At 40.1% G+C, this 21,472-nt stretch overlaps 1 protein-coding gene across 1 annotated transcript in view; it reads right to left on the reverse strand.

Annotated features, from left to right (window-relative positions):
• Positions 1-644: 644 nt before the first annotated feature.
• tln2a (talin 2a) overlaps positions 645-21,472 on the reverse strand; it is an 85,978-nt gene continuing 65,150 nt past the window's right edge. Inside the window, exons 33-58 of the mRNA XM_054607873.1 lie at positions 21,017-21,110; positions 20,807-20,896; positions 20,553-20,675; positions 20,325-20,468; positions 19,585-19,746; positions 19,176-19,316; positions 18,822-19,003; positions 17,295-17,427; positions 16,646-16,747; positions 16,117-16,287; positions 15,774-15,920; positions 14,230-14,331; positions 13,721-13,840; positions 13,259-13,405; positions 11,841-12,007; positions 10,688-10,871; positions 10,389-10,514; positions 8,731-8,847; positions 8,266-8,451; positions 8,024-8,131; positions 7,285-7,390; positions 6,477-6,601; positions 4,832-5,020; positions 4,556-4,738; positions 4,327-4,452; positions 645-3,611 (exon numbers count right to left, since the gene is read on the reverse strand). Coding sequence (XP_054463848.1) covers positions 3,483-3,611; positions 4,327-4,452; positions 4,556-4,738; positions 4,832-5,020; positions 6,477-6,601; positions 7,285-7,390; positions 8,024-8,131; positions 8,266-8,451; positions 8,731-8,847; positions 10,389-10,514; positions 10,688-10,871; positions 11,841-12,007; positions 13,259-13,405; positions 13,721-13,840; positions 14,230-14,331; positions 15,774-15,920; positions 16,117-16,287; positions 16,646-16,747; positions 17,295-17,427; positions 18,822-19,003; positions 19,176-19,316; positions 19,585-19,746; positions 20,325-20,468; positions 20,553-20,675; positions 20,807-20,896; positions 21,017-21,110 — 3,604 coding nt within the window. The 3' untranslated portion in view covers positions 645-3,482. The remainder of the gene's footprint in view (positions 3,612-4,326; positions 4,453-4,555; positions 4,739-4,831; positions 5,021-6,476; positions 6,602-7,284; positions 7,391-8,023; positions 8,132-8,265; positions 8,452-8,730; positions 8,848-10,388; positions 10,515-10,687; positions 10,872-11,840; positions 12,008-13,258; positions 13,406-13,720; positions 13,841-14,229; positions 14,332-15,773; positions 15,921-16,116; positions 16,288-16,645; positions 16,748-17,294; positions 17,428-18,821; positions 19,004-19,175; positions 19,317-19,584; positions 19,747-20,324; positions 20,469-20,552; positions 20,676-20,806; positions 20,897-21,016; positions 21,111-21,472) is intronic.

Below are 21,472 nucleotides of genomic sequence, written 5' to 3' on the forward strand. Positions count from 1 at the left end.
TTTAAGTTACCTAAAAGTAGTCGAATTTAAGTATATTAAGTCTGAAAAAACAGGATTCAGCCTGTAAAATGACAAATATAATCACAAATTTGAATTGTAGAATGTAAACTCTCACCTGGTTGCTAAAACCTCACAAATGTACACAGAAAAAGAGAAAGTACACGACCCCCGTGTCCTCAATGGTAGCCATGACCCTGAATGTGGTTACAGATATTTGATCCTTAAGATCAGTGACTCAGGTTGCGTGCTCCAAATAACTCTGGAGTACAGTCAAATGTGCATCTTTGTTTTGTTTTGATTATATTAACCTGTTGTATAAAGGTGTTTTCCCTTTTTGAAGGAAATTCCTAAAATGTTCTGGTTGGATGCAGTATTGGTAAAGTTTTATAATTGGGGGGGACTTAAGATATTTCCAAGTTCAAATTTACGTTCACACGAACAAAAGCGGAAAAGGACCTCAACCTGGAAGCATCAGCAAAATGAGGGAACACATAATACACATGGTAAAAAGCATGTTTTGCAGGTCTCAAAATGAAAAAGAAATGAGTGAGGATATGATAACAGTGAAATGCATGTACATTACTGGCTTTGCACCACAAAATGAATAACCACCAAAGGAAACTTGACACACAAAGTTACATTGAAATGCTTTATTTTCAGTGAATACAAAAAATAGTTTTATTGAGGCCGGATAAATATCTATTATATTGTACGTTATCACTTATCTTTATTGTAGTAACTTCATAATTTTATTCTGTTCGGAGGGAAAAACGTACAGGACACTTCAATTACTCCACATTGTTGAAATGCGCCACGACATCTTAATGGTGACAGATATATCGACATGTTCTTATCACATTTATCTTTCATAGAGGCTTAAAAGCACGAGGAGAAAAAAGCCAATCCATAACATATCAGTGACTTCATAACATACAATAAAGCAGTTGACAGACTAAAATCTCCAGTCTGTTGTAGTTTAGAAGCACTGTGGTACATGCCCATGGAATGCAGTACAAAAATGTGTCCATATATATATATATATATATACCATCAGCTGGTACATCTACAGCAACACATTTTGTTGACTGGTGGACAGTTCCTCTGTATTCCCCAAAAGGCCTTACATGTGGCATAGAGTGTAAAAGAGAAAAATAGAGGGGATGCAGTTGGTTCAGCACTTAAGAGGAACAGTACGTTAACAAGTGGGACAACAAGTGTTAGAAAAACCCCACTGACATGAACCTGCATTCCCAAATAATTGCTCGTCCAGTACCTTTTACTGACCGATGAGGTGAAGCTGTCACTCAAACTGACCAGACACTGTATGGGCTACGGACTAAGGCACTAATAATAATAACACTACAGACTTGACTGATGAGTAGTGGACCCCCCTCCCCCCTTCTTCCCACACTCACACACAAAATACAATGTCAGAAAACAACTCTGAATTCAGACCCAACTGTTGAAAGTAAAATAAAAAAACTGTAAGTGACGGTCTGTCTTGAACCATTAGCTATGGTATACTGTCTTGTACGTGGAGGTCAGAATCACTCAGTGCATCCTTAAATGTTAAACTCTGTCACTGTATAAACAAAGAGATGCATCTGAAGCACAAAGCCATGCATTTTCACAGCAGGACCTTTTATCTTACGATTTACTGTAGTTTAATATAGAAACACAGCCCATAAAGTAAGACGAGGAAACCAAACACACTACAATCAAACTCGGTAAACAAAAGGTTCTTCTATTGCAGCAATAGTAGTATATTCAGTATAGTCGCACAAAGCACCCTTCAATTCATAGACTGATGGACCAAAACAAAGGAGATGAGCTGCAGTGATTATTGTTGCAGTCACTTCACTTTCAATCCACTTATTTAACATCAATTCTAACAAGATTTATTTGAAACAATCAGATTATTGCCAAGTTATTTTCAGATTTAGAAATGTGCTTCTTTCTGAATTTACAGAATTGGAGACGAACGGACTCAAATCAATACCTGGCAGTGATTGAGTATTGCTGGAGAGAGGACTAGATCACTCTCTAACAGTGAGATAGAAAATCACCAAGGGAAGGGGCCAAAGTAAATCTGCAGGGAGTAGTAACCGTCAGACAAAGCACAGAAGTGGCACTGCACAGCAATCAGTTGATTAAAGCCGTCTGAGGTATTTACAGGTATTCTTAATTTGCAAGATGTTGTATCCAATAAACCTGCCTGGTTACTCTAACCACGTATTATATACTTAAAACTAAAACAAGCACTCGACTATACAATATCATATCCTATATTGTTACTTTAAGTTTGCATGGTGGAAGGGAAACCAATGCTGCCCCCTAGAGCACCATCCATGTTAATGCATGATGATCAAATGCAGTTTATACTGTAAGTAGGTCTCAATACCAAAAAGATGTATGAAGGATTGGGGAGGTTTTTAACCACAGGCTCTGCTAGTGGTGGTAAATAAGTGAGACCATTTCTGACCCCTCTCTGCTAAAAAAAACCAAATCAGGAGCAATAAATATTCCTTCAAGGGTAATATGTGGTCCTGTGTAGAAAAGCATTCACGTTAAGGTAATGTAAAACATTCTACTCGAGTCTGAGCGGCTGCACACGATGACGCCTATATTCAAGAGCTTAGACAAACATGTAGAATTTGTTGCACCTTAGAAAAGACATTTTGCATGTAGAGCCCATCAATATTCACATAAAAAATGAAAGCAAAGACGCTTACATCACTGTCTACTTTAAAGGCAGATTCCCAAAATAACTGTATGTTATTGAAATTTACACTGTGGTCCAAGCAACACTAATATGCATCCTACCTCCCATAAAGGGTTAATGACCACTGATTTAAAGTCAAGACTCGTCCCGTGATTGAAACGGATATTAAAAAAGGTGCCAAATTGGAGCATAAAGGCCGAACATTCAAACAATATCAGAGTACCGAGCTGAAATCTTTTTGCTCTCCGAGTGACGTTGCAGTTAAAACGGCTATATCACATGAATGGCAATACAATCTTTTTCTTCATCCAAGAAGTTTATGATTAAGAGCTGCAATTTGTGAAACAAAAAAAGAAGAAGCTGTAGCTTATGGGCAAACATGAGCGCATGTGAGCTGAGCTGTTTGTCCAGAGCATGTCACATTCTGGTTCAGGTTGGATCAGTCAAAGTAGATCTGCTATACATGAGGACAACAAGCAGTTTTTTCACTCTTTTTTTTTTTTTTTTTTCAGTCAGTTTTCAGAAAGTAGTCAGTTCCATATAGTAGTAATTCAAACTTGCGTGTAGTTGACTTTGAGATCTTTCCATGTGATGTGGACTCACTGGAGACTTGGGCATTACTGGTGTGTTAAATCAGTCACAATGTATCTGAAGTCCCTGTAGACCCTGTAGGTCCCTGTTCAAAGGAGACAACTCTCAACACAAATACAGATGTGCTCTTCACACAGCTCAGAGCGTATGCAGATGTGAGTTTGAATATTTAGTTGTCGTCCTCTCGTAGTTCGCTGGGCAGGAACTTGTACTGCTGCTGCCTGATTTGAGCCAGTTTCTTTCTAGCTTCTTCCAGCTCTCTCTCCTTTCTCAGCATCTCCTCCTGGGCTGCAATGATCTAGACAGAAAAAAAAAAAACACACTTACACACAATACAACTCTGTAAAACATATTTTAAGATAACTCCCTCAATTCCACTCAGCCAGCGTGTGGTTCACATAAAACCTACGCTTAAATATTAACAAATCTGTCATCTTTCTATGTGTGTATTGTATGTGTTTGCAGGTGTACTAAGCTTCAATTCCCACATTTCAAGTATCAAATGCAGTACTAAGATAAAATAAGATAATCCTTTATTAGTCCCGCAGTGGGGGAATTTACTGGCATGAGTACTGGATTAAAGAGGATTAATATATTTCCTAAGAACATATAAAACGTGAAGAGACAAGAGGAGGAAGGAATTAATCTAGAAGCTGAGCGTATTTCAAACTTGGTCTACATTTTTTAGAGGCATTAAATCAATGCTGCAAATTTGCAGTGCATAGTTAAATGTGACAGTGTAGCAAAGACAATTCAAGAATGTAATAATTGTGACATAATTACAGAAATATTTGAGTCTATATGTAAGTGAGGACAGACAGTATTTCTTAAGATTTGGATGTTTAAATAAACCTTATCCAGTGCTAATATGTCTATATGTTATAAATGATTAAATAAGTATCCAAATTTAGAATAACAAATACACTATCAAATGTGTGTATCACATGTTCCCCACTCAGGTTAGCAAGAGTAACCAACTTTCAAAGGCTCTCTCCACTGCTCTGCGGCCTTACCTGTGCTATTCCACCCACAAACTTTGTCTTGACCACCACGTTGGCTTCATCTGCTTTGTCAAACGCTGCCTTCTGAGCGGCCCGCACCAGATTGTCTGACGCCTTCTTTACTGCATTCCCAGCAATCTATCAGAGAAAGAGATCCGTTGAGAACAGCTTGTAGCAGCATTTAACAAGAACACTGAACCTGCTCCATGGTTATGAGAACAAATTGGTAGTTGAGCTGCACCTGTAGTCTCCTCATGGCTTCAGAGTCCTGGTCAGCCTTCACCTTACAGGCCACCAGCAGCTGGGCGGTGGAGGCAGCCACCTGCTTGGCTGAAGAGATGAGCTTCTCCTCGCTCGCATGACCTTGCACGGAGGCGTTGGCTGCCTCACACAGGTTGCTGGTCGCTGCTGCTACCATACGAGCCTGGAAGAGAAAAGCAGGGACCGAAAATGTTGTTGGCAAAATTGTGCCTCAGATTGTAAACTGTGTAAAATGGCCCCCTTACTAAATACTTACAGCAGAGATGAGCCCCTGGGACCACTGTCCGTCGTCCACAGCGTTGGCAGGGATGAGGCCCACTTTGCCCTGAGCCACCAGCTCTCTCTGGGCAGCCGAGGCCGATTTGACCAAAGCGCTGGTGGCTGCAGCGATGGACTTGGCTGCCTCCAGGATCTGCTCCTCAAAGTTCAGTGTCTCGTCCGCTTGCTGAGGGTAAAGGAGACCAATCAGTCAGGTAGGATCCTTCGAGAGGATGAAGTTTGCTACCTTCAGTACCACTAGGATTTTAGGTGAAATACCACGTAAAATCATCGGCAATCGCTCCGAAATGTAACTCTTTTCAACTCAATCTCGTGCCACTGAGAGCATTTTTTAACTTTGAAATGAAGAAAGTTACATCTGATTGATGATTTTTCTACAAAAGATGTCTTCCAAAACCTTCAAGCAGACAGATACAAAGCATTTCTTTTAACAGCTGACAAGGAGCTTGATGCAAACCGGAGAAGAAACGAGACTCTGCACGAAGATTATCTGTCAGTGTCACACATCCAATCATACTCTAGTCTGCCTGTTTAAAACACACACATTCACGCCACAAGTCTGTAGACAGGGCGGGACACTGTAGGAATATGTTTGATATATAGTTGGAACTGAATAACAACCTAATATATCAAACATATCAGACAGAGCCCTGCAGAGAAGGCCTCCGGTGGTGGGGGCAGGCAGGGAAGGAGGGGAGGGATTAACTGGGAGCCAGAGGACATATACTGGGACAAGCTTTAGCTACAACTACCACAGGACGGATGACGGGTGGAGGACCGGGAAACACATGGCAGAAGGGAATATGGCTGAAGATAATATATAATGTATGAGTTTTCAATTCAACATTGAGGGATGTTTCAGCTGCAGAGATACAAAGTACAACTTTCATGGGTACCGATATCCAATAATGGGTAAAACTTGAATGTCGGTGATTGTTATGGAAAGTTCAAGTTAAGAGATTCTGGTGAAGTTGTGATCTTAAATCAAGGGCAAAAAAAGTTTGATGGGAATATTTAACAGGGAGTAGACGACACAAGACACAGAGCAACATTCTGTAAATGTCAAAAAACAAAATGTGTCATTTTGTTCTTGTGAAATCTCAAATTCCCAACATTGAAACTTGAATACAAACCACAAACAACAACATAGAGACGTTTACTGACAAGCAGAGAACATTGATGACTGGTATAAAGGGTCATGCTGCAAAGCATTGCTACAAAGGAAACGTGTCTAACATAGACTATATTCTTTTCTTTTACTTGAGTAAACTTTTGAATACAGAACTTTTATTGGAGTATTTTTACATTGTGGTGTTAATACTTTTACTTAAAGATCTGATAACTTCTTCCTCTACTGTCTACAATCTGTACATTATATTAACCATTGTAATGAAATCTTGTGTTTTACGAGTCATAACCTTACTGTTAAATAATGAACATTTTCTTCTGTGGTTAGAAAAACTTTCAACACAGACTTGTAGCATTAAAGGTTTATACTGCTAAACAAATGTTTCTACTGCTCTGCAACTCTTTCAGGAACAACTTTGTAGTGAAATCACTATCTGCTTCTCCTCTCCATACACTGAAAACGTCACAGTGAGTTATGTCATGTGGTAACCCACCTTAGGCTTGGCTCGGGGTTTGAGCTGCTCCAGCTTCTTAGCTGCTGCTTCAATGGACGCTGCCGCTCCGAGCAGCTCCGTCTCTGCGATCACTGTTGGATCCTCGGGGTCTACCCACTCTGAGCCTGAGGCACACACGCACACACACACACACACACACACACAATAGTAAGATTTGAATTTTTTAAACAGGATTCAAAAAAGTAGTACAGGAAGTGGTGTGTCAAAAGATCATGCCAAACAACAACAACAACAATACTGTGATTACACAAACACACACATAAAAAAAGAGAGCCACACATCACTGCATCCCATGCATAGCTGATGATGGAGGCCACAAACTGCCATTCACTGCAATGAAGATGGAGTGATTTATTCAAAATGAGGTGGCAAATTAAACGAAGCGCGATGGTTGGAGCTGACTCAATGTACATGAGAAGCCTGAGAGAAGCTGGATTTCAAAAAGGAGATTAAATGAATCAATGTTAGCGCCGAGGAGAGGAGGTGTCGAACAGCTCACAACCGGTGAAATAAGTCACAGTACAGAAAACGATCCTAACTTACCTCCATCTGTGGCAAGAGAAAGAGGACAGGGATATAACCAAAAAGATTGTTTAAAAGGAATGTTTCGCTGTTATTTGGGAAATTAAGAAGCTTATTATCTTGGAGATGGAGTAGCTTCCTACTGGGGATTATAAACATGGCAGATTTTGTTGGAAGTTTCATTAGTAAAGAAATAAAAGTTTTCTGAGTTGATCATACATAACACTGTAGAAGGAGTCAGTGTGTGAAGCGTGTGAGCCGTTACCTTTCATGGCCTCTGCCGTCTGGATGAGCTCTGTGACAGCTCCAGCCACTCGTTTGGAGCAAGATGCTAACTGTTGCTTCTGATCTCCAGTAGGCTTCTGCAGAACCTACACACACACACACACACACACACACACACACACACACACACACACACACAAAAACATACATTTAACAAACACTATACTGCTTGAGAAGACTGAGACAAGGTTCTTCTGGTAGTGTGCAAAAAATGAGGATTGGCTCCAACCTTACAAACTCCATGTGGCCAAGCATCATTAAAATCACAACACTTTACCAAAGGTTAAATTAATGTCCCAGAATTTCTAAAGAAATACAATTTGTTATACTAAAAGCAGATGAATGCTAAATCTAGAATGTTTCCAGTTTATATAATTTAGCACTTGTAAAATGATGGCATCCTGAGTTTGAATATTTCACTATGAGCATAAAACTGTTTCAAAGGTGTGTTGGAACAATTAGATACAAAATATACAACTTACACAGTGTACTGTCAAGTTTTCTTCCTGTATTTGAAAATAAATTAAAAATTGAAGCGAAGAATAGGAAGTTAATGGTGAAAATCAGTCTAATGTATTTTGTCATAAGCTATTATGACAGCATGTTTTCTACTTCTAAAAATGCTATTTGCCATAAACATTCATTGTCTTACTTGTGAATGCAAAGAACTAAATATATCTCACTCTCTCTCCTCCTGACTGACACAATCTTTAACTTACAAATAGCACTTGTTCCAATAAATCGATGTATCCAGTTGTACACTCGGATCCGAACATCAGTGCCCTGTTCTTCACTTCCTCACTGACCTCTGGATGGTAGGCCGCTTGCTGAAAAACAGAAACATATACACTCCAGATTCACTGTATAACTTTCCTTTTTTATATATAGTATAAATAGTAACAACATGACATTAAGTCATAAGACATGTATGAAATTTCTACTAGTAAGATAAAAAAAGAACCTTGCAGGTGGTGAGCATGTCTGAAATAGCCTTGCGACTGAGGTTGGCTGTATGGATGATGTCCTCCTGCCGGCCAGAGTTCCCTGCAGCCACTGCTTTAGCTGTCGCCATGGTGATGCCCTTAGTCATGCGAATGAACTCCTCAGGTGTGGTCGTCTTGTTGGGAGCGTCCCTGGATTGAAACACCTGGGGACGGACGACAAAGTGGGTGGGTGTCATTTGAGTGGTAGTATGCAAATTTTATTGGGACACTGGTAAAAAAGGAAAAATAAGAATATCCAGTAAAAGAAAACAAATTTAAGTTTGCTGAGTCAACCCTTTAACATTTTCATGATGAGATTTATTTTTCCTGAATCACCAAAAACATAATTCAGCATCAATCTGGGATTAGTCATACTAGTGATACTGCGTTACTGTTGTCCATATTATCAAGCATCCATGCACACGCCCTCCACACATCCTCACCGCCAATTCCTGTTTGATGCACTCGATGGTGGCCTCCAGTGCTCTGGTGCCCCGAGTGGCCTCGTCCTCTATAGCCTTGACTGTCTTCAGCAGCGACGTCACATTGGTCACCATCACCTGACGGACAAACAAGAGAAGATAGAAAATGAAAACTGATCAAATCATTGTTCCCACATATCAACATTTCAGAGCAATGGAGCATTAGAGTATGTTTAAGCGTCATGATGACTGAATTATGAGAATAATTAATTAATTTCTGTAATATTGAGGCTAACAATGAGAGAATATGAAAGATTCAAACAGAGAGGAGAACAACTGACAGCTTTACATACCGACAAAGTCATGTTTTACACTGCAACACAATAGGACAACTTACATAGTATATTATCAAGCAAATTTTGCATTTTTTTGTATGATTGGTATAACCTCCCACAGATTTGCTCTGTGGTTGAAGCATTGCACAAGACTATGAGGTTGTACAATATCAAACTCAAAAGATAGAGGGCGCACAGAGCCCATGCAGGAAAGACCACAGCCATAAAGACGTGATGCTGAATTCTTACAAATGGTTTACAAGATTATATTTTTCCCTTCAGGTCCTAAAGTAGCATGTGAGGCATGTTATAATTATCTGAAAGACTCCAACACACACATAGCGCCAACAGACTGTGAATTGTTTTCAAACTTCACAGCTAGAGGTGATAATGAGCAGTTTCAGTGTGACTTGGAAAATGTTACACTGCATGTAGGGGATATTTATTTGTTAGTATTTAGGTGTTTTACTCTTAAATTGTATTGTTTAAATATTCTAGATGTTTGCTTTACTTAGATTCGATTTTTGACAGATTAAGATAGTTTTTGTAACTCATTTGTTTAATTTAATTATTTAGTTGTTTAGGATATCTAATTTTTCTGTTTTAATTTTTTTAAGTAACTAGTATTAAGTTTGCCTGCGTATAACACATACCCATGGTGCGTCAGTAGTCCTTTGATTTCAATTTGATTTAAATTTTTCAGACAAATGTCCACTACACTGGCTATGTGTTTAAGCAAAGGATTCACAATATTTATCTTTGATACAAATATCCCAGTTTCCTTTTATCCAGAATATTAATTTCCTGGCTATTTACATTACTGGGACGTAACTCATGTGAACAGGTTTCATAATGACAGGAGAGGTGCTGTAGTTTATGAATGGCCCTGCCTGAAGAAGAGGAGGATGTCTGGTATTCCAACATACTAGGTTTGTTCCGATATCAATATCAGTATCAGAAATGTCTCAGATTCAACCTAAAATGGCGAGTATGCGACTCAATGCATCTATCCCAAAAAATTTTTTTTAACCCACTGTTATCATTCGTACTTCGTATCGACCAATACAGAAGTTCTGGAAATTCGAATGAGTATCAGGAAGGAAAAAATGGTATCGGAACAAGTTCATGAATTAATATGAGGATATTTTAATAGACCGTTATCATATGAGTTGCAAGGGAAAATAAGACTGTCATTGGGAAAAAAAAGAGAAGTTGATCAGTTTATTTCGGAAATCTAAATCTGCAGACAACACAGTCACCATATTTAACTGTATTCAAGCCCACTGGAGGCTTTTAAATTAGATGACACAGTTTCAGGACCTGCAGACTCCCTGATCCCCTCACCTTGGCAGCACCCTTCAGCTGATACATAGATGGATCATCTGCTGCCTTGCCAGCGGCACACTTGGTGGCACTAATGAGCTCAGCCAGCGCCTTAGCCACATCTTTGACAGCATTTATGAGAACCACCTGGAGAAAGGACACACAGATAGACACCAATGTATATCAACTCAGCCTGGGAAAGAGATGAGAATCTGAAAGGTTACTGCCATGAATGGCTCATTCTTCAATATCTCTGATAACAGTCAGCGTGAATAAAGGACAAACAGAAAACTGAGGGATGAAATACAAGACCGGCTAACCTGTGTCTCAGGGTCGTCAGAGCCAATACTGGCAGCTCCCAGTTTGACCACATCTGTGAGCTGGGTAATGGTTTTGGCAGAAGACTGGGCGGCCTGAGCCAACCTGTCCTGACCGGAAGCCGCACCAGACACCAGCATCTTTGTGTCCTCCACCAGAGCTTTGGCTGTCTTCAAAATGTTTTCCCTGAGAGAGAAGATGAGGAGGCAGAAAAAGGAAGGGAGACAAAAGACTGAATCCCTGATCTGAGAACTAAAAATGTGAATGTGTTTGACTCACAGTAATCAAAAATGGTGCACACTGGCACACTTCTCTTTTCATATCAAAGACATTTGTACATCAAACGTGGTGCAAAAACAAGGAGGATAGGCCAGATCGTGTCACTATTCAAGTCTGTTATTTCTCTGAGATTGACAAGAGAAATTGCAGGAAGCTGCTGCAGAGTTTCTTCTTGATTTTTAAGTGAGCTGCGTGACATCATTTGAGATAAAAAAGTGATTCCATTCCCTTTGATCCTTCCCCGGCAGGGCATCTTTACATTTTTGCTTTCATGATTCTTCAGTGGGGTGCAGTACAATTTCACTCACAATTATCTGTAAGGTTAATAAGTTTTGGTCATAGCGACATGTAATGTGACGACTCCCGTCTTGGATCATTAGATATTTATCTTTTTGAACTAAAATTAATTCAGAAATAACAAGGCCATTTATCAACCGTCAGACAATACTTCATGAACACTTTAACTAAACAATATGAGATTCATAGAATATAACCAAAATGAGATCAGATTCATTTTTTTAGCACAATGGGAATCCTGCCTCCAAGCGGAGTCTTTAGTCTGAGAGCAAGAAGAGTAAGAGATGTGACACTTCCTCCATATTTCAAACCCTGAGGGTAATTTGTAGTTTCTAACTCCAGAGACTTCCTGCCTCCCTGTTCACCAGCTAATATGTCATGCTGTCTGTTTCAGATGAAAGATAACCAGAGGGCAAATCTAAACTAGTCTTCAGTCACTTCTTGCACTTGTAGACCTCAGTGATGTCTGACATAATTGTATTTCCTGTAAGTCGCTTTGGATAAAAGCGTCTGCTAAATGACTGTAATGTAATGTAATATTTGTATACAGACACAATCTGGCACATTCCCAGCTCTAACCTGTGATCAGCGAAGGACTCGTCGTTCTCTGCATTGAGTGTGCCGGCGGAGGCGAACATTATGGTGGTGTCCAGATCGGCGATGATGCCAGACACTGCGCTGGCTGCTGTGATGCAGGCCTGAGTGCCCTTGTTGCCTGCCTGCAGGGCCGAGAGCACCAAGGACACCTGTGGACAGAGACAGACATCACACCCTATAATCATACAGGTGTGCAGATATCCTGACCTAAGGCAGGGAGCACATTTAAAATACCTTTACTGTTTAAAAAGCAGCTGGATAGTGCATTTTATCTATTTTGTACACAGCCATTTTTTTTTTATTAGTTTCCACTACTGTCTAATATTACTGTTAAGTATTAATTGCTTTTTTGGTCAGATGCAATGGAGTTCAACACATATTTACTGGTCAAAACAGGGCAGATAATAGCAACAAATTCTGAAGAACGTTTCCATTTTGCATTGTTTGTGATATACATCTCCTTGGACCGTGCCTAATAATGCGTTCAACTGAGAAGCACAAAAATTTGCTGTGACAGCAAAACACAGTGTTGGTGCAGAGCAATGCACAACATCACTCACTTGGTGAAATGAGTACATGTCAAACTGGTTTGGAATCTATTTGTTTTCCTTACACATGCCTGAGTGGCAGTTGAAAATGATTAACTGATGTTTCTGGAAAAAGAAATGACTTGGCACTTGAATTCTTATATTAAAGAAATGATGGGTTAGGAGCAGGAAAAATAATGAATCAAAACAGAATGAGCATGGTACATAGGCAATGCTTTTCTTTTCTTGTCGTGACGATGTAAAGCAAAAGAATAAACTCTTGCTTTATTGAGAGTAGTATATATAAAGCAAAATGCTGGGGATTCTCTAGTACTAATACCTCTAGGCATCAGTTTGCATTTACAGGCCACATCTTTACAATGTTGATGGTCTGCTTGCATATGATTGGTGCAATACTTAAGCATGAATTATTAAAACAGTCTGCAGGGTAATGTTTTTTGCCAAGGACTATCAATTAAACAGTCAGCCTTAGAAGCTTAAGCATCCTTTAGCAAATGGTCTCTTCCCAAATGCATTCATTCAGGAGGCATATGATTAAATTAATTATAGCACCCAGACTTTTATATTGTTGAGTCCATGAGAAAAGAATCACTTGGTGAGAAAATGATGCTTTACTCTTCCAGTAACAACCGCTACTGAGATACTTTGTTGTGGTTCATAGAAGGCCGAGCAGGAAAACCTCCAGCCCACATGGAAAAGTGATGTATTAAGTTAGTGTAAGGGGCAACTTGGACAATAAATAGGATAACATTTTTTTTATTAATTAGACATTAACTGACACAATTATATGCATTTCTTAAAAATAAAAGACCACAAAATTGGAACCCAGATCTTTTAATGATAGGGTAATACCTTCTCTGTGACCGCACGGGCACATTCAATGAGCTCTCGTTTGGTGAAGCCGTCAGAGGGAGTGATCTGCAGAGCTCCAGCCTTCTGGACGAGGAAGATGCAGCCGTGTCCGAGCTCCTGCACTCGAGTCTTGATCTGGTAACCAATCTGGTAACAGAGAACACAGTACAATTCAAATTTGCTGAGCAAGTATCCTTATGCAAAAAAAACAAAAAAACAACAGAAAATCAAGTTTGTAAGAGATCATTTATATAAATAATAAAATCTTTATTGTGAATGTTTAAACAGAAAATGTGTCTTAGCTCAACAATGATATATTTCATCAATGCTATTTGGTCACATTCCATGTTTTATAAAAATGTCGCTATAAGTGTTTAGAAGACAAATCTGCCACACTGATGTAGCAGAGCTGTATAACAGTGAAGGCTATGAGTCTTTGGGTGACACCCGGGCCATCCTCACCTCCTCTGGCTCAGCCGTGTGAGCAGCCAGTCGTCCCTGAACGGCCAGCTGGCTGTAGTCTACGGTCACCTGAGAGGCCAGACCGCCCAGCTCGTCTGGACATGTCACTGATTTGGTCATCTGAGGGATTAACAGCACTCAGTGTCAGTCAAAACTGGAAAACACATATTTACTCCACTGCCCTTAACTACACACGAAGGGGCTGCCTGTACAACTGTAATATGCTTTATTATAAAGCTCTAAAATGTGTTCCATATAAAAAAACAGTATGTACATTTTAAAAGATTTTTTAATCCAGGAGACATTTCACCTAAGGCTGTAAGTGTATTAGACATTGATTAACCACATTTTTTATGTTCTACTTTATCACACACAGGCCGGTTTAATTTTTTAGATATATGACAATACTGAAAATATTTCATATTAAAAGTTTTTTCCATCTAAATCAACAATAGTGGTCATATTTCCACAACAGTCTAACAATGTAAACAACAATCTTGAAGGCTTACCATTTCCTGAGCGGTGACAGCAATAGCCTTGGAGTGTTTCACCATACTGGTCTGGTAATCTACGAATGAGCCGTCAGGTTCAGGCGGTGTACCTTCATCCAGCTAAGGAAAGACACAAAGAGACAGACACACAGTTTAAACGGTACAGCAACTTTCATTTCAGGCATGATTGGTTTGTCCCTCACAAAAGGTACAAACGTATTCAAACATGAAAACAATCAATCATTCAGCTCTTAAAATTGCAGTGACATGTTCAATCTAATCTACCCCTCAATTATAATAATTCTATTGGTGCGCAGACATCAGTATATCTGCAAACCAACATTAATGTAATTTTACATTCAAATAAACACTTGAATGAAAGATAAACACTCATTATAAATGATCCGCCACATCCACTCTGTAATTACAGATTTAAATAGCATCAACTACAAAATCATTTGATCATCAGATTGCAGTGCATACATTATGTTCCTGGCATTTCTGCTAAACTAGACAGCTCCCAGAGTCGTCGCAAAACTGAGGAGACGAGAGAGATGACGTCATGTGATGGGAGAACGCTGCTGCTGAAATTAATCTGAAATATTGCAAGTACATGATGTTTGCTTAATCAACCGAGTGAGATAACACCTTTGAATGTGCAGTCTTGACTAAGTGACTAAAAGTTCATCAGGAAAGCCTTTAAAATCACTTCTGCAGAGAGTGACCATTATGTTGATGGATTATCTAAGAGGATTATCTCCTTTTAATCAACTGCTGACGTGCACATGCTGAGTGACACAAGGAAAAAACAAACACCACGCTCATCATGCAGATCCAAAATGAACCACTTTCATTAATTATTCATGCCGTCCCACACAAAGGTAATGCAGCGATGGCTGTTCCCTCTGGTGACCCACACCTGAGGCACTTTTCCAGCGATGTGATAACTCTCACTCAGAGAGACGGATGAAATTAGCTGATGCTATTCTGGCTGCACCTGAGATATGGACTTTTTCTTGCCTCACACCTCATGCACTTGCCAACAGTTTGACTGTTAATTGGAAAGATGATCCAAAGACCTAACATTGCATGAGAGTGACTGTGTTGACAAGTAATGTCTATGGCTTGTGATCTGTATTAATATGCTGATCAGGGACATTTTAATGGTGCCTATGAGACACTGAGGTTGTAATCAAGACGTTACACACAGGAACAGGAAATCACGAGAAGAAGAAGAAAAAAGAAAATCTTAATTAGTTGCTTTCATGCCAGTTTCCCTGTACTCACTATCAACTTCTTACAGATTTATTCCACCCGTATTTTGGGTCTTTCCATTCTGTCTCTTGCCAAAATAACATGTTTTTTTAGCTATGCAATTTTGCCAACTCATTCTGATAATGATTAAACGGTAATTTGATTTGTAGTTGCAGGCAACCAGAACTCTTGTCCTCCCTTCATTTCAGTAATCGGTGCAGCAAGAAGTTGAAAAAAACAAAGACTAAAGGATATTGACTTGTCAACAATCAAAATCTTGGTATCCAGGCAAAAGAAAAGGCACTCACCTTGGCCATGGCCTCTGCGATGGACTCCACCATTCCTCCCACCATGCCCACTTCACTGGCAGCTTCATTCAGAGTGACCATGATGTCATCAACCGCCTCCTTCATGAGCTGGGCTGCCTCTGCTATGGCATCATGGGTATGTGATGCCTGTGAAGTGTGACACAAGGACATTTGTATGTTATCTATTAGTGTGATTATTGTTATGCACAAAAACACAGAGATAAATTGCTTGTATGTGAAAACCTTCTTGGCAATAAACCTGATACTGAATGAATAAGAATGTCCAGTTAATCCTTCCAGGGGTGAAGCAGCAACGTATCAGAACGAGCAGCGATAGTTATACCTTTGGGTTTCCTCCACCCTCCTTGGCAGCGTAGAGCATCTGCAGGGCAGACTCAGCCAGGGTCTTAGTTTGGTCCAGGAAAGTCATCTGTTGCTGGTGGTCCCTCAGCTTGGATGTCACACCCACAGAGGCCATGATCAGAGGTTCAAAGTAACGAGCCAACTGGATCACCTGAGGCAAAGGATGACATTCTCTAATGAGGTCCTTGAGAACTCCTCAATTATAGCATTTTTCAATGGACAAGAGGAGTTACAGTAAATGAACAGCATCAATGATCATTTAAAGAGAGATTAGAGCATTTAGCCTATGAAGCAAAGAAAAAAAACAATAATCATATAGAATAGGTATATAATACTATTTTGAGATATTAATAGAGATATGCTGTGATAATGATCAATACTCATTTTGTCCAGACAACCAACTTCCAAGATGTGAAAGTGTAGTACTGCTACCCACTAAAAAAAGTATTAATGTGTTGCTCCACAGCTCCAGTATTTAAGTAAAGTAATTAACCCGCTGCCCTATATACCTTATGTCCTAGTTGGGAAGCTTCGCCTCGAGCAGCGGTGGAAACAGGGTCAATTAAGTAGCCAATTTCCTGCACAGTGGACGTCAGTTGCTCTTGTAGCGCCTGAAGAGAGGAAATAAAAATAAATTAGTTTTTGTCTCGCTTTTTATATGAGACAGAGGTACATTCAAATTATTCAGCTACTAAAAAAGCACAAGGCATGGAACTAAACAGGGAAACAATTTTCCCCCAGCTACTCAAGATTCTAATATGCAAGCTTAAACTCTTTAAGATGCAACAAAACTGGTCTGTGACCAGTTCTGCATTTAAATATATCGATCACAGGTGGAGAGTTATAAGGATCCAGCGGGATCCAAACTGTACTGCAGGTCTGCTACTGGAGGATCAATAAAACATTGGCTTGCACCGCAAAAAGTTTTTACATTAAATCCCTGATTTCTGTCTTATGAGGCGTCTGTGACCTAGATATTAGATCCCAAATTAAAACAGGGAGACAAAAAAAGCCAGACAAGAACTAGAAAAAACAACAATCTCACTGTAAAACTGAAAGATAAACAACCAGGCAAGGACAAACAAATAGAGACAAGTGCTAACAGAGAAAGATAACCGTAGTTGTCTGAGGAAATGTCATTTTCTGATGGTTGCTTACCTCCAGTGAGATGTCGTCCCTGCTGGCTAAGTTCTGGCTGACTGCTGCCAGAGAGGCCTGCTCAATGTCCCGGATACATTTGTTAATGTTATCAATTGACGAGTCGCACTCCCGCTGGCCTGGGGCCTTGTCCCTGAGAATAAAATGGGAAAAGGAGAAGAAGAGAAACAGAAAGCATTAAAATGGTTGGCAACAGAAAGGAGAAAAAAGTTGAAGGATGATATATATGGGGAAAAATAGAATAGAGACAGTGACAACGAGAGGAAAAAAGACATATTGGAAGACAGGAAGAGAGAAAAGAAGTGCAAATGTTAACACAACTAACACTTGTTAAAACACAGACAGGATCCAGGATGTCTCTTTAACATCTTCTCTACTGGCTCCCTCATCTCATTGCTGCTCAGGTCACACAGCTGAAATGTGGCCTGGAGGGTCTCATCACTTCACAGGGAGATCAAGCTGGGCAGCCAAATTAGCTTTGAAGCCTCTGAGCGTCGGCCACATCGGCCGAATAAGTTTAGTTTAACATCCATCTCCATGAATGGGGGCACACTGACAGTAAAACCTCAAGGAAAACTTTACCTAATTAGACTAACAAAGATATCAGGTTGATATTGCAGGATGGAGTCCATTCCTATTTGTGTACTTTGGCAATACAGTGTCTAACTAAATGCTATTAAAAAGCCAGAGCCGAACTTCCAGTACTTCATTTGCAGTCTAAAAATGGAGACTGCGATGAGGGCATTAGAATTCAAGATGCTAATCCTGCTGGGTGCGAAAGCTAGGTGTGGATGTTCTGAGCCAAGCGGCAACCTTAAATTTCAGTGGGAATTATTTCCTCATGGGCAATCAGTTTTGTTGCGATCAAGGTCAGGTACAAAAGGTGTGAAAGTGGAGATTAAATATTTAAGCTGTGGAGGTAGAAGAACAACCATTTGTCACGCCATGTTACAGCATTTGGACATACTTTGTCAAGGACGCTGCTTTAGTTTCACAGGCATTTTATAGTGCAATGTATGAAAAGTTGAATGAATCAAAACTTAATTATAATTTCCACCTCCCATAATCCCCTTTTGTGTATCCAGAAATAACAACAGCACTGCAGGGAAAAGGAGTGCAGTGGTGTTAAGATAGGGTAAAGGATAAACTTCCTGGAATTTAGTCTGGTTGCTAGGCAAACCTCCAGGAAGTCACTGTTATCGGACGAGAAATAGTGCGTCACATAACTACTCGTAGAAAACCACAACATGTTTTTGGTACAAACCAAGTAAACAAGATGTAGCGATTAGTGCTTTTAGAGGTGCTAGTAAGGAGATTGTTATGCTAAGCTAAACTAACCGGTTTCTGGCAGTAACTTCATATTTATTGACTGTTGTGATAAGAGTGATAAAGATATATCATTCAAGAATTTCCCCATAATATCAAACTATTCCTTCATACTTTGACCTTCAGATAATGAATTTTGTCAGCCATCCATTTCTTTGGCATCTCATTTGTTACATCAGAATACATTTTTTGCTCACTAACCGGATGGCTGTGATGAGACTCTTGATGGAGTCGGACACGGTTCGAGAGTGACCAGCCAGAACAGACCAGGTGGGCGGGTCTTTGGGGTTAATAACCAATGAGCGTGCAGTCTTTAGCAGGTAGGTGGAGCTATCCAGCATGGAGCATGCTGACTGGATGATGGGCTCCTGTGCTGCAAAGCCCTACATAAAAACAAAGAAAAACTTCAGCAAAATGAAGAAATGTATGCATTTATTACAATATCCTGTTTTTTTTTTCAGTAAATGCCTCTATGTGTTGTAAAACTATTATTCTAATAATACATGTAACAGCTGTGCATGAATACTGCAAATGCTAATGTTCATGTTGGGATACCTCGTTGCTGATTTGAGCTGGGACGCTGGCAAACTCTGGGTTGGAAGCAAATGTTGTCAGGTTTTCAACAGCCTCGATAAGAGGAGCCGTGGCGACTCCACACTTTTTCCTGTTCTCATCTGAGAAATCACCATCTAAAGCCTAGGCAGGGTGAGGAAGATTATGAAGGTGCATGAAAAAAATACGAAAAAGTTGTCAAACCCGAGTCAAGAGTTAAACAAGTGATTGATAGACGCTTGATAGAAATGATCAAATCAGAATCAGAATCCACTCAACAGAGGATTTCCTAAAATTCTCCCACATCAATCACAAAGGACATTACTGTCAAAGATAACTCTATATCAATACAGCTGTGAGCCAATAAGGAGAAAGAAACAAAATTTTGACAAGACTGGAAAATAAATTCTACCTTGATTGTTTTGACCAAGTTGGCAGTGCTGTTGGCCACCTCCTTGGCAGACTGGACAAAGTGCCTCTTGGCAACTGGGTTGGTCGTCCTGGAAGAAGCCAGGCGGCAGGCGTTGCACAAAGCCGAGGTGTGCTTAGCGACAATGGTGGCTGCAGAGAGCACCTGCCACATTATAAACAAGAGGTTGAATTAGCTGAACTAGCATTGAGCTCCCCTAAAATTCTGGTATAGACCGGCAAGCTGGAAAGTGGCTTATGTAAGAACGCTTTGGGGGGCATATAATTAGGGAAAGAATGTTTTTGAAGAAAATAATAAGGTTATAATGAAGTGAATATTGGACTTTCAGACCTGTAGTGTCATGGGGTAATACATTACTTCTATTTTTTAAGTATTCCATTTGACACAAGAAGTGGGCCTCATTTCGCAGTAACATATCCAAAGATTAGTCTATAATGTCAGCATGAGGAAAAGGATCAGGGACAACACCAACACGATGGGGACATCTGCATGTACTCTGAGCAATAAAACAAACAATCATCACAGCATCAGTAAATTCTTAAGGTTTAAACACTCATCCATGCAACACTCTGACCTGATAATAAATCATACTGTGACACATCTCTGCAGAAAAGCAAAGATACCCATCTGATCACACTGCAATCATCTAATCTTGTTATAATGTAAATCAGGCTGACTTTTCAGATGATTGTTGTAAAGAGAACATTGTTAAGTGCATGTACCTGGGAGGGACTACTGTCTGGGTCTACAAGATTCTGACAGGCCATCTGGATTGACTGGTTGGCTTTGGCAAACTGGATGGGGTCCACCAGCCCCTGGTGCCCTGCCTGACTGTTGGGATCAGACACACCCACCAAGTAGGAGGCCTGTGGAAGAAAAAATAAAAAACTCCTGTCATCAGCATGTAACAGCATTGCTACTATCAACAAAAAGGCCATTTGATTCTGTACCTGTCCAGCAGCTTCAGTGAGGCCACAGAGGGCTTTTGAGGCTGATCCTACACAGTCTCCAAATGCCGGCACATTTCCAGTCTTGCAGTTCTGAGAAATACCTGCCATAGACTCTCCCAGGACCTGGACCAAACAAAGATGGAGGACAGCAGAACAAAGAGGGAAGAAAGGGAGGAATGATTAGGAGGCTAAGCTCTGATGTTTGCAGAGTGCTGAGGTGTTTGATCACTTGGCTGTTTGATTTGCAGGCCTACCTTAGAGTTCTCCATCACGCTCTCGATGCAGTCGAAGTAGGAGAGGTCACTGACCGGCTCGTTGGGATTGTTCAGCATTCCTCTGACAGCCTGGGAGATGAATGCAACATGAGACAATTAGTAGAAGTGTCCTTAACTCACCATCTTTCCTCTGTTTAAATTTTTGCTGATTGTCCCTGTTTGATGACAAGGTTGAAAAGTTCTGTTTACCTCCAACTCTCTCAGGGCGTTGTCACACTCATTCTGGCCAGGAGCCTGCTGTGTACACAGTGTGATCAGCTGGTTAATGCTGTCAGTCACTGCTCTGAAACAAACAGACAAGCAGAACAACAATTTAAAACAACAAATCACACCCTAGCCATTGAAGGCCATTGCCATTGTGCAGGCTGTGACATGTGTGAGCACATTTACTGGACGTTTTTGTGCTTTAATAACGAAGCCTGTGATTGTATCCTTGTATGCATCCGTATGCCCGTGGTTGTGTGTGCAAGCTTAAGTAATTCATAAGCAAATATTTGAAATGATTAATATTCCCTATATAATGGGGAATATTCCATCAACTTTCTAATCAGGCGGCAATCTTAACAATTTTAGCAGGGAATACCTAGCACTTCTAAGAACACATTAGATAAAAGCATTAAAAAAACAATTTGCAGGTGGGTATGT

This window comes from Anoplopoma fimbria, chromosome 2 (genome assembly GCF_027596085.1).
Source record: "Anoplopoma fimbria isolate UVic2021 breed Golden Eagle Sablefish chromosome 2, Afim_UVic_2022, whole genome shotgun sequence".
Classification (NCBI taxonomy): Eukaryota; Metazoa; Chordata; class Actinopteri; order Perciformes; family Anoplopomatidae; genus Anoplopoma; species Anoplopoma fimbria.